The sequence below is a fragment of the Ascaphus truei genome, chromosome 7, assembly GCF_040206685.1.
Source record: "Ascaphus truei isolate aAscTru1 chromosome 7, aAscTru1.hap1, whole genome shotgun sequence".
Taxonomy (NCBI): Eukaryota; Metazoa; Chordata; class Amphibia; order Anura; family Ascaphidae; genus Ascaphus; species Ascaphus truei.
In genome coordinates, this window is record NC_134489.1 from 111086797 (window position 1) to 111101149 (window position 14353).

General features: G+C 50.9%; 1 protein-coding gene across 1 annotated transcript in view; it reads right to left on the reverse strand.

Moving 5' to 3' along the window:
* MUC13 (mucin 13, cell surface associated) overlaps positions 1–14353 on the reverse strand; it is a 74151-nt gene that overhangs the window by 19747 nt on the left and 40051 nt on the right. The window contains exon 6 of the mRNA XM_075609899.1: positions 838–989. Within this exon, the coding sequence (XP_075466014.1) occupies positions 838–989 (152 nt within the window). The remainder of the gene's footprint in view (positions 1–837; positions 990–14353) is intronic.

The following is a 14353-nucleotide window of genomic DNA, read 5'->3' on the forward strand; positions in this document are numbered from 1 at the left end:
CCTGAAGGCAGGCACCGACTCCTCCCACACCCTGCCTGCAGCCACTCACTGACTCCTCCCCCTCCCTGCCTGCAGCCAGGCACTGACTCCTCCCCCTCCCTGCCTGCAGCCAGGCACTGACTCCTCCCCCTCCCTGCAGCCAGGCACTGACTCCTCCCCCTCCCTGCAGCCAGGCACTGACTGCTCCCCCACCCTGCCTGCAGGATGGCACTGACTCCTCCCCCTCCCTGCAGCCAGGCACCGACTCCTCCCCCTCTCTGCAGCCAGGCACTGACTCCTCCCCCTCCTGTAGCCAGGCACTGACTCCTCCCCCTCTCTGCAGCCAGGCACTGACTCCTCCCCCTCCCTGCAGCCAGACACTGACTCCTCCCCCACCCTGCTTTCAGCCAGTCACTGACTCCTCCCCTACCCTCCCTGCAGCCAGGCACTGACTCCTCCCCCTCCCTGCAGGCAGGCACTGACTCCTCCCCCTCCCTGCAGCCAGGCACTGACTCCTCCCCCTCGGTACTGTGTGACTATTTGTGTTCCTCTGTACATTTCCAGCCTGTGTAATAGGAAGGTTTCATTTGTAGAATGAATATCAGGAATTATTCTGCACAATAAAACCCTTATTGGGATAATTGAATAATGACATTGGTGATTAGCACTTTCCCATAATGAGGCATTGTATGCACGTACCGGCCCATATTCACTAAGGCGTGCTAAGCTTTAGCACGACCTACGATTGGGAGTTAGATGTGCCGGAGCTGAGCGGCCTGTAATCAGTACGGGCGACAGAGGGGATTTGCCAACCTATTCTGTGACGCGCGTACACAATACGTTTATTACATTACTTACTGGAATAGGTTCCAAGCTGGGAGTTTCTCTCTATTGCAGCAGATATTTTGGCATAATCTACGGGAGAGTTTTGTTCAAACATGTGAATTACGTTGATAGAAACTGAAGTCGTACTTCGAGTTTTTCTTGTTTGGAGTTTGGGAGGAGCCGAGCTAAGAAACACAACAATGTTTTTATTAAAAGGTAATAATGTATCACAGAATGCAGGAGAGCGAATGTTACACATTACATACATACACATTACATACATACACATTACATACATACACATACATACATACACATTACATACATACACATACATACACATTACATAGAAACACATTACATACATACACATTACATACATACACATTACATACATACACATTACATACATACACACACATACATATATACACATTACATAGAAACACATTACATACATACACATTACATACATACACATTACATAGAAACACATTACATACATACACATTACATACATACACATAACATAAATACACATACATACATACACATTACATACATACACATACATACATACACATTACATATGTAACGGGTATTCCCTGTGAATACAGACGCTACTACCTGCGGTGCAACCTGTGTGGCCCTCAGGAGCCTAAGCCTCCGCTTGGGGAGCCTGGGGTACATACATATTATTCGATCTCGTGGTGCAACGCCTCCACCTGGGAGGGATCCCAACGGAGTGGGAGGGGGCCCTCACAGGAAACAATCACATTAAGCGAACAGAGGTAAAACAGAACTGGCTTTACTGCATAACATGTACATACTTTATAAATCAACAAGTGTCCCTCTCTAAAGAGACACTGCCTACGGCGTCTCGCAGGACGCTAACCTCTACGCGCCACGGCGGACGCTACCACCTCTAGGCGTCACGGCGGACGCTACCACCTCTAGGCGTCACGGCGGACGCTACCACCTCTAGGCGTCACGGCGGACGCTACCACCTCCCCAAAGTGACCACACCCTGTGTCCAGTAACCCCAACCCAATGTCTCGCACTCCCAAGTCATGTACCAATATGTGTGTGTGACTGCGCAGCCACTATGTCTGGTGATAGGCCTTGTTGGTGCACGTGAGTTGTGGGTTACCTGCCCGGGCTCCAGCCACGGGTGCCGCTATATCACTGGGGTTGGATCCGTCGGGATATCCTCCTACGCGTGGGGTGAATTCCAGCGCGGATAATATCACCGTACAGCTCCGCACCGTCTCTTCCGTAGTTAGGGTCTGTCTGCTGCCAGTAGGCCTCAGTCACTCTAGCTGGGCCTCCGTGGCTGATAGTCCAGCTCCCTCTTAGCGATCCGAGCAATGTCCGTGATACACTCCTAGCAAATATATATTGGGGCAGGGTCCCTAACCTAGGGCCTGTCCCTACAATACTCAGCTTGGATGACTCAGGGCTATCTGGGGCCTAGGGGATTTGCTGGCCTAGTGCAGAGAGTCACAGACCCCTGCACCCTACCTCCTTCCCCTAGCAGCTCCAGTCATCAACTACTCGTGTGCAAAACCCCGCAAAATGTATCTATCTCCCTCCTAGGGAGATCTGCAGCCCTATTGGCTCCCTGGAGACATGTGGCTTTGCCCCTGTGCACCCTGAGGGCTGTCCATACTGTCTTGAGCATGCGCGAGCTGTCTGGGGCCTCTCGCGTTAGCTGGCCTGCGCATGCGCAACCGCACTATCCATGGTGGCGCCCTGCTTCCCGAGCCGCCGGGACCCTTCGCGACGTGACCGCGGCCTTAGTAACGGCCCGATCGCGTCCCCGGCAACCGGCCCGCTCGCGTCCCTACCAACCGCCCCGCACGCGTCCCCGGCAACCGGCCGCAACTCCCAGGTGACACGCCGCTCGCGCTGGCAGAAGGGGGGCAACTAGAGCAAGGGGGACCTGGCTACACATACATACACATTACATACATACACATTACATACATACACATTACATACATACACATTACATACATACACATTACATACATACACATTACATACATACACATAACATACATACACATAACATACATACACATAACATACATACACATTACATACATACACATAACATACATACACATAACATACATACACATAACATACATACACATTACATACATACACATTACATACATACACATAACATACATACACATTACATACTTACACATTACATACATACACATTACATACATACACATTACATACATACACATTACATACATACACATTACATACATACACATTACATACATACACATTACATACATACACATTACATACATACACATTACATACATACACATTACATACATACACATTACATACATTCACATTACATACATTCACATAACATACATACACATTACATACATACACATTACATACATACACATAACATACATACACATTACATACATACACATTACATACATACACATAACATACATACACATTACTTACACATTACATACATACACATAACATACATACACATTACATACATACACATAACATACAATCACATTGCGTACGTACACATTACATACATAAACATTACATACATACACATTACATACATATACATTACATACATACACATTACATACATACACATAACATACACATTACATACAATCACATTGCGTACGTACACATTACATACATGCACATTACATACATACACATTACATACATACACATTACATACATACACATTACATACATACACATTACATACATGCACATTACATACATACACATTACATACATACACATAACATACACATTACGTACAATCACATTGTGTACGTACACATTACATACATACACATTACATACATACACATTACATACATACACATAACATACATACACATTACATACATACACATTACATACATACACATTACATACATACACATAACATACAATCACATTACATACACACATAACATACATACACATAACATACATACACATTACATACATACACATAACATACATACACATACCATACATACACATTACATACATACACATTACATACATACACAACATACATACACATTACATACATACACATAACATACAATCACATTGCGTACGTACACATTACATACATACACATTACATACATACACATTACATACATACACATTACATACATACACATTACATACATACACATTACATACATACACATAACATACAATCACATTGCGTACGTACACATTACATACATGCACATTACATACATACACATTACATACATACACATTACATACATACACATTACATACATACACATAACATACATGCACATTACATACATACACATTACATACATACACATAACATACACATTACATACAATCACATTGCGTACGTACACATTACATACATACACATTACATACATACACATTACATACATACACATTACATACATACACATAACATACATACACATTACATACATACACATAACATACAATCACATTGCGTACGTACACATTACATACATGCACATTACATACTGTGACATAGTCCAAAGATGTTAGGCAGCTTTCTGCCCCGTTTTAGGTCAGAAAGTGCAGGAATAGTTAAAAATGATCCGTTCCACAGCTTCACATTAACTCAGGCAGCTGGATGGAAAATCCAGACCACAGATTACAATGGGTCTAGTTCTCCCTCACCTGCTCTTCTAATCACTAGCACAGCTATTTAGAGCAGAGAGGTTTTTATTTCAGTCTCTCTCCTTAGAGCCTGGGGGCTGGGGGTGTCGCTACCCCCCTACAACCCAGTTCGGGGTGGACGGCCCCTCCAAGTATCACAGTACCAGAGGATTTGCCTGGACCCTTGGGACCGAGTTCCCACAACAAACAGATAAGACAAACAAAGATGTATTGCTGTTTCTAATGTACTATGTTGTATCTAGTGACCCTAAATGAGAGGGCTGGGGAACCAGGTTAGTTGGCCCCGCAGCAGTTAGAGGCTGATTATGATGTGTAGTTAGATCCCTGAAAGGGATAGGATTTTGTTTATATAATTTGGTTTCTTGTTACTTGAAATAACAGTGTGGGGAATACTATAACACTGATATGAGTGAACCGCTGAATGTAAATATCTGAATGCCTCTAACCTACACTTGTTAAAGCTGCAGTCCCTTACTTGGATGAAAATAAAGCGGGCAGAAGCCTGAGTTAAGCAGCTTAATACTTTGCATGGTCCTGCTTTTTTGGATAAATAACCAGTGCTCGACAAATAATGATAACCACTCGCCCGTGGCGAGTGGATTTAGGCCGCTGGCGAGCCGTGCTGCAGCTCTATAAATTCCCCTGCTCCTGCCAATTTTTTATTTTTTTTTAAATAAATAAATAATCCCCCTCCCTGATTGGGTTAACGCGGGGAAGAGCCCCTTCCCCTGATCTCCTCCCCCTCCTGATCTCCTCCCCCTGATCTCCTCCCGTGAGTCAGGGGGGGCCCGGCCGGGTGCCTGTTCATTACATTTAAAAAAAAAGTTTACAAAAAAATGGCGGCGATTCCCTTGGTCCCGGCGCGCATGCACAGGGCAAGCAGGGTGTCCTGCCCTCTGCGTTGCCTGTGGGCCCGCTGCCTGCTCCCCCCAGCAACCCAGAATCCCCCGCACCCTCACCCCCCCCCCCCGCTCCCCACGTGGGACGGAGGGGGAAGCCCAAAACAAGCGCCGCGCGCAATCCAGGCCCCCCCGCACCCTCCCCCCTCCGCTCCCCACGTGGGAAAGAGGGGGAAGCCCAAAACAAGCCCCGCACGCAACCCACGTGAGACGGAGGGGGAAGCGCCAACCCAGCTTCCCCCGTGCGCGCCTCCTGCGCATGATCTCCCCCTAATCACCTGCCCCCGATCCCCGCTTGGTGTCCGGGGAGCGTGCTTCGGGGGGGGGGAGGGGCTGCTGCCTTAAGGAGGGGCCTGCTGCCGTGCGGAGGGGCCTGCTGCCGTGCGGAGGGGCCTGCTGCCTTAAGGAGGGGCCTGCTGCCGTGCGGAGGCCCTGCTGCCTTGCGGAGACCACACTGCTGCCACGTGCGACCCGACCCGGTGAGTGTGTGTGTGAGTGACAGAGTGAGTGTCTGTGTCTGTCTGTGAGTGAGTATCTGTGAGTGAGTGTCTGTGAGTGAGTGTGTCTGAGTGAGTGTGTCTGAGTGAGTGTGTCTGAGTGAGTGTCTGTGAGTGAGTGTCTGTGAGTGAGTGTGTCTGTGAGTGAGTGTGCCAAAGTTGAGCAGGGTGGAGAGGGAGGCCCTACATACAGAATTCTCTTTAGAAGAGTTAACGGCAGTTGTAAAGTCGCTCAAGCCAGCCAAGGCACCAGGACCAGATGGCTTTTCAAACCTCTACTACAAAAAATATCTGAAATTATTAGCACCACATCTGTTAAAACTCTTTAATTCGGTCTTACAAGGGGCCTCGTTCCCAGCGCAGATGCTCCAGGCGTCCATCTCCCTGATCTATAAACCAGGAAAGGACCCGGCAGACTGTAAGAGCTACCGGCCCATCTCTTTGATCAATACGGACATAAAAATATTCTCAAAACTTATAGCCAACAGAGTGGGTAACATCCTTCCTAGGTTGATTCATCCAGATCAGGTAGGGTTCATCGGAGTAAGGCAAGCGGCAGACAATAACAGACGTGTAATTGATCTGATTGATTTGGCCCAAAAACATAACATCCAGTCAATGGTACTCAGTCTGGATGCAGAAAAAGCCTTCGATAGGATTGATTGGCCCTACTTGAGGGGGACACTGGAGGCATTTGGCTTCGAGGGACGCCATTTGGGAGCCATTATGGCATTATATGAAGGGCCGGCGGCAAGGGTGCGACACCAGGGGTTCCCTTCGGGACAATTTCAAATCCGCAGTGGCACGAGGCAGGATTGCCCGCTGTCTCCCTTGCTGTTTGCCCTCTGTATTGTACCCTTGGCGGCACATTTGAGATTATGCCCAGATGTGTCAGCAATAACAGTAAAAGAACAGACACACAAAGTGGCGCTGTACGCGGATGATGTGATATTGACATTATCCAGACCTCTCACCTCCCTGCCCAATGTGTTCGCAATATTGGGGAAATTTAAACAAATATCGGGGTTCAAAATTAATCAGGCCAAATCAGAAGCCCTCAATATAAATTTGCCCAAACCAATAGAAAAACTAATTGGATTAAACTTTAACTGGCAACCCTCCATGATCACATATCTAGGGGTATATATAACAAGGGATGTCAAAGCATTATATAAGGCAAATGATCCCGGTTATTCAAGACACTGAGGGAGGATCTCAGAAGATGGGAGGAGTATGGCATATCTTGGATTGGAAGAATTCACAGTGTTAAAATGAATCTTCTCCCCAAGGTGCTGTACCTGTTTCAGGCCCTCCCTGCCCCCCTGCTGAAAGATGACATCCTCTCGCTGCAGTCTAGAATAACGAAGTTTATCTGGAATAAAAAAAGCCCACGGATAAAAAAAGATATCTTGAGGGTGCCGACCTCGAGGGGAGGGTTGGGGGTGCCTTGCCTGTTTGCCTATTACAAAGCAGCCCAACTGAGCCAAATCATACAGTGGCACACGGACCCGGCTCTCCGGAGATGGGTGGCGCTGGAAAAAGATTGCTGTGCGCCATTGAGCTGCAGAACCTTAGCTGGTTACCTAAAAAAAGCTGGTCTGGAATTCAGACCCCGCTACAGGCTATATCGAACTCCTTGAAGGTTTGGGAGGCTACCAAATTTAGATGTTCTCTCACAACGCTAAACTCCTTGATGACGCCCATTTGGGGTAATCCGGACTTTGCTCCAGGGCTGGATCGTTCACATTTCGCAAAATGGTTTAACTCAGGGTATATTAGACTAAATGATCTGGAAGGTAGACAACATATCAAAACTTTTGACCATATCAAAGAAGAGAAAAACATGCACAATACAGAATTTTTTAGATACCTCCAGATCAGGGCATTTTACAACAAAGCCCCAATTCGGCCCAGGGGAACAAATTTCGAGCAGCTGTGTTCCAGAGGTACAGACACAAGGGGACTAACCTCTAGAATGTACAGGGAAGTGATCTGTCCAGAGACAAAAGACGAACCCCGACTTAGTTATATGAGACAATGGGAGGCCGACTTAGGGGAGACGTTAGAGGACGAGGACTGGGACAGGATCCTGCAGGCAGCAGCCAAAAGCTCTATCTGTACCACGTTAAAGGAGAACGCATACAAAGTCCTAATGCAGTGGTACTACACCCCAACAAAATTGGCCAAATTTGTCAGAGGTTACTCTCCGCTTTGCCCGACGCAATGCGGAGAACTAATTAACCTACGCCACATGCTGTGGTCTTGCACGAAGGTGGCTCCGATTTGGGCGGAAATCAGAGATTGGCTGCAAAGATTGATTGGAGTGGAGATCCCCCTGGACCCATGGCTGTTCCTTGTGGGCAGACGGATCAAGGGGCTATCGAATGCCACTCATAAATTGATATCACATTTAGCAACTGCCACCAGATGTGAGATCGCAGCATTGTGGAAGCAACCGGATGTACCAATTTTACCCAAAATCAGGAACAGAATTTGGTTTGTGTGCCGGATGGAACAATTGACGAGTCTGGTCAATGACTCCGGCTCAAATTTTCTAAAAGTCTGGTCGCCTTGGTTGGCTCAGACAGACATCCCAGGGGGTAAATGTTACCACAATTTTGCAATGATAATTATAAATGCGTTCTCCATTGACCAAATGGATCCTTGACCACACAGTGACCAGGAGACCTTGAGGTTTAAGGGAGCTCAACGAGGAAGGGCCACTCCTAGCGGCTGAGCCATAGACCCGGCAATCTAGTATAAGCAATTTACCGGTAGAGAGGTGGACGAAGAGAGCCGCACCTACCCATCGGTTAACAAGGTCGCGTCCTGGACCCCCCCTCCCCTCCCCCCCCACCCCGTCACCCTGACGTCACGTCTGTTTGTTTGTTAAGTCTGTCACGTTCAGTGTATTGGAAATAAGGAAATGGTGAAGTTACAAAAGCAAATGGATTGTGTTATTATGTATGCACCGGATCACCTAATAAAATTACAGTTATAAGAAATATTGGAAGCCCCAAAATATGTTTATTTCTAATGCCGGAGTGAGAAACCCAGAAACTCTGCGGTGTGCGCTAACGCAGGAATTTGCTGTTTTCACATATTCATACTTGAATGTATGTTTTTCAGAACGCATTAACATAGCACTGTGCTGTATGCAATATAAAGAGTACTGTTCTTAATTCAAAGGAGTAGTCCCAGCAGTGAGGAGAGATGGAGCACAGCCGTGCAAGCAAGGAGTGAATTCAGGGCCAAAATATCCGATGGAAAACTTCTTTATTGATGAGACAACACGATGCAGACAAGTAAAAGCTTCCTCTTGCGCGTTTCACACCACACGCGGTGCTTCGTGAGGGAGCGCACTCTGACGAAGCACCGCGTGCGGTATGAAACGCGCAAGAGGAAGCTTTTCCTTTCCCTGTGATCACACAGACAAGGTAAGGAAGCGCAAAAAACAGAAATATAAGACATGAGAAACCATGCGGGGTGCAACGTTAACACAACCCCCTCTAATGTCCCGTTCCCATAGTACCCCTACTGAGGGACTAGGGTACTTCCCGGCACGCTCCCTTCCAAATCTTCCCTCTAGATAAAATCAGTAAGAGACACAGCAGAGCTGACAATGTCTGATATACTATGTAATATAATCCTCCTGTAATGGAATAAGCCATATAGAATAATGTGCTATAATCTTATCAGTACACTATAGACACGGCACAATATAATGCTGTGCTAAGGCAGAGGAAACCACAATCACAGCAATTAATGTGAAGCTAACGCAGCATTCACAACAACAGGTAAAATGCACAAACACTGCACAGGTTCAACATGTGCACCGTCCGTATCAGCACGGGGGATCGCTGCTATCAAACTAGGAACAAAGAGGAACTAGTCCCTGTATACGTCCCCACAGGGACCGGGCTGTCTCTAAACATGATTCCTGTGACCCGGGCCACAGGGGGGACCAAGTGGATCTGCAATCCCCCGTTACTAATCTGGAGAGAGAACGGGTATAGTACAACCCTGTGCTCCGCAGGCTCTGCAGTGGTTTGCAGGCTCCGCAGTGGTTTGCAGGCTCCGCAGTGGTTTGTAAGGTTGCGATGTGCAACATTAGGTAACTTCTCCATAACGCCACCTACTCCCAGCAGTGATTCCCTCCGCACAACGCAAGGACGCGCGTCAGCAGAGAAACACCGCACACACACGTACACACACACGTACACACACTTTAATACTTATCCACAAGGGAGCGTGATCAAATCACTGTATCTGCACTATATTTGCCTTGATACAAAGAGCCCCGTGTGGTTATTGGCGGCAGCTGCAGTCCTGCCGCACGGGATCCAGCCCGTGGCTGCCATATTTCCTGTATATTAGAAGCAGTTATTGATGCTCAGGCCAAGAATGGAAATTATCCCCCTTATCTCCAGCCAAAAAGGAACGAGGTGCAGCTAAGGACACTGTGTATCTCTGTACTCTGGCAGCCCTCTAATAACCCCCCACAGATCAGGGGGCATGTGTATCAAGGCAAAAGTGGGGCAATTCTGTGGCAAAAACATTGCACCACATGTAACAATGAAAACACGTTCCTGACACACGATGCACATCTGTGCCCCAGAAATGCCCCCAGAAATGCCCCGCGTTTGCCTTGTTACAGTATGTGCCGTTTATGTGGAAATAGTAACTGCAAGGACTCTATGGGGGGATCACTTAAGCCCATTGTGGGATAATGCCCCCGATCTGCTGTTATCTGCCCCTGATCTGAACAGACCATAGTGAATCGGGGCAATTCTGGGGCACAAAACGACACCAGATATGTCAAAGATAACATTTCTGTTGATTTGAGTGGGGCTTTTCGCAGACACTAACAAGGTCTGGCGGGGGGTTTCTGCCCTGTAACAAGGTCTGGCGGGGGGCTACTGCCCTGTAACAAGGTCTGGCGGGGGGTTTCTGCCCTGTAACAAGGTCTGGCGGGGGGGTTTCTGCCCTGTAACAGGGTCTGGCGGGGGGTTTCTGCCCTGTAACAAGGTCTGGCGGGGGGTTTCTGCCCTGTAACAAGGTATGGTGGGGGGTTTCTGCCCTGTAACAAGGTCTGGCGGGGGGGTTTCTGCCCTGTAACAAGGTCTGGCGGGGGGGTTCTGCCCTGTAACAAGGTCTGGCGGGGGGCTACTGCCCTGTAACAAGGTCTGGCGGGGGGTTTCTGCCCTGTAACAAGGTCTGGCGGGGGGGTTTCTGCCCTGTAACAGGGTCTGGCGGGGGGTTTCTGCCCTGTAACAAGGTCTGGCGGGGGGTTTCTGCCCTGTAACAAGGTATGGTGGGGGGTTTCTGCCCTGTAACAAGGTCTGGCGGGGGGGTTTCTGCCCTGTAACAAGGTCTGGCGGGGGGTTTCTGCCCTGTAACAAGGTCTGGCGGGGGGTTTCTGCCCTGTAACAAGGTCTGGCGGGGGGTTTCTGCCCTGTAACAAGGTCTGGCGGGGGGTTTCTGCCCTGTAACAAGGTATGGTGGGGGGTTTCTGCCCTGTAACAAGGTCTGGCGGGGGGGTTTCTGCCCTGTAACAAGGTCTGGCGGGGGGGTTTCTGCCCTGTAACAAGGTCTGGCGGGGGGTTTCTGCCCTGTAACAAGGTCTGGCGGGGGGTTTCTGCCCTGTAACAAGGTCTGGCGGGGGGTTTCTGCCCTGTAACAAGGTCTGGCGGGGGGGGCTACTGCCCTGTAACAAGGTCTGGCGGGGGGTTTCTGCCCTGTAACAAGGTCTGGCGGGGGGTTTCTGCCCTGTAACAAGGTCTGGCGGGGTGTTTCTGCCCTGTAACAAGGTCTGGCGGGGGGGTTTCTGCCCTGTAACAAGGTCTGCGGGGGGTTTCTGCCCTGTAACAAGGTCTGGCGGGGGGGTTTCTGCCCTGTAACAAGGTTTGGCGGGGGGGTTTCTGCCCTGTAACAAGGTCTGGCGGGGGGGGGGGGGGGTTCTGCCCTGTAACAAGGTCTGGCGGGTTGGTTTCTGCCCTGTAACAAGGTGTGGCGGGGGGGTTTCTGCCCTGTAACAAGGTCTGGCGGGGGGTTTCTGCCCTGTAACAAGGTCTGGCGGGGGGGGGGGGGGTTCTGCCCTGTAACAAGGTCTGGCGGGGGGTTTCTGCCCTGTAACAAGGGCTGGCGGGGGGGTTTCTGCCCTGTAACAAGGTCTGGCGGGGGGGTTTCTGCCCTGTAACAAGGTCTGGCGGGGGGTTTCTGCCCTGTAACATGGTCTGGCGGGGGGTTTCTGCCCTGTAACAAGGTCTGGCGGGGGGTTTCTGCCCTGTAACAAGGTCTGGCGGGGGGTTTCTGCCCTGTAACAAGGTCTGGCGGGGGGTTTCTGCCCTGTAACAAGGTCTGGTGGGGGGGTTTCTGCCCTGTAACAAGGTCTGCGGGGGGTTTCTGCCCTGTAACAAGGCTGGCGGGGGGTTTCTGCCCTGTAACAAGGTCTGGCGGGGGGTTTCTGCCCTGTAGCAAGGTCTGGCGGGGGGGTTTCTGCCCTGTAACAAGGTCTGCGGGGGATTTCTGCCCTGTAACAAGGTCTGGCGGGGGGTTTCTGCCCTGTAACAAGGTCTGGCGGGGGTTTTCTGCCCTGTAACAAGTTCTGGCGGGGGGGTTTCTGCCCTGTAACAAGGTCTGGCGGGGGGTTTCTGCCCTGTAACAAGGTCTGGCGGGGGGTTTCTGCCCTGTAACAAGGTCTGGCGGGGGGGTTTCTGCCCTGTAACAAGGTCTGCGGGGGGTTTCTGCCCTGTAACAAGGTCTGGCGGGGGGGTTTCTGCCCTGTAACAAAGTCTGGCGGGGGGGTTTCTGCCCTGTAACAAGGTGTGGCGGGGGTTTCTGCCCTGTAACAAGGTGTGGCGGGGGGGGGGGATTCTGCCCTGTAACAAGGTCTGGCGGGGGGGTTTCTGCCCTGTAACAAGGTGTGGCGGGGGGGTTTCTGCCCTGTAACAAGGTCTGGCGGGGGGTTTCTGCCCTGTAACAAGGTGTGGCGGGGGGGGGGGGGGTTTCTGCCCTGTAACAAGGTCTGGCGGGGGGGTTTCTGCCCTGTAACAAGGTGTGGCGGGGGGGTTTCTGCCCTGTAACAAGGTCTGGCGGGGGGGGGGGGGGGTTCTGCCCTGTAACAAGGTCTGGCGGGGGGGTTTCTGCCCTGTAACAAGGGCTGGCGGGGGGGTTTCTGCCCTGTAACAAGGTCTGGCGGGGGGGTTTCTGCCCTGTAACAAGGTCTGGCGGGGGGGTTTCTGCCCTGTAACAAGGTCTGGCGGGGGGGTTTCTGCCCTGTAACAAGGTCTGGCGGGGGGGTTTCTGCCCTGTAACAAGGTCTGGCGGGGGGGGGGGGGGGTTCTGCCCTGTAACAAGGTCTGGCGGGGGGGTTTCTGCCCTGTAACAAGGTGTGGCGGGGGGGTTTCTGCCCTGTAACAAGGTCTGGCGGGGGGGGGGGGGGTTCTGCCCTGTAACAAGGGCTGGCGGGGGGGGTTTCTGCCCTGTAACAAGGTCTGGCGGGGGGTTTCTGCCCTGTAACAAGGTCTGGCGGGGGGTTTCTGCCCTGTAACAAGGTCTGCGGGGGGTTTCTGCCCTGTAACAAGGTCTGGCGGGGGGTTTCTGCCCTGTAACAAGGTCTGGCGGGGGGTTTCTGCCCTGTAACAAGGTCTGGCGGGGGGGTTTCTGCCCTGTAACAAGGTCTGCGGGGGGTTTCTGCCCTGTAACAAGGTCTGGCGGGGGGGTTTCTGCCCTGTAACAAGGTCTGGCGGGGGGGTTTCTGCCCTGTAACAAGGTGTGGCGGGGGGTTTCTGCCCTGTAACAAGGTGTGGCGGGGGGGTTTCTGCCCTGTAACAAGGTCTGGCGGGGGGGTTTCTGCCCTGTAACAAGGTGTGGCGGGGGGGGGGGGGGGGTTTCTGCCCTGTAACAAGGTCTGGCGGGGGGGTTTCTGCCCTGTAACAAGGTGTGGCGGGGGGGTTTCTGCCCTGTAACAAGGTCTGGCGGGGGGGGGGGGGGGTTCTGCCCTGTAACAAGGTCTGGCGGGGGGGTTTCTGCCCTGTAACAAGGTCTGGCGGGGGGGTTTCTGCCCTGTAACAAGGTCTGGCGGGGGGGTTTCTGCCCTGTAACAAGGTGTGGCGGGGGGGTTTCTGCCCTGTAACAAGGTCTGGCGGGGGGGTTTCTGCCCTGTAACAAGGTCTGGCGGGGGGGGGGGGTTCTGCCCTGTAACAAGGTCTGGCGGGGGGGTTTCTGCCCTGTAACAAGGTGTGGCGGGGGGGTTTCTGCCCTGTAACAAGGTCTGGCGGGGGGGGGGGGGGGTTCTGCCCTGTAACAAGGGCTGGCGGGGGGGTTTCTGCCCTGTAACAAGGTCTGGCGGGGGGGTTTCTGCCCTGTAACAAGGTCTGGCGGGGGGTTTCTGCCCTGTAACAAGG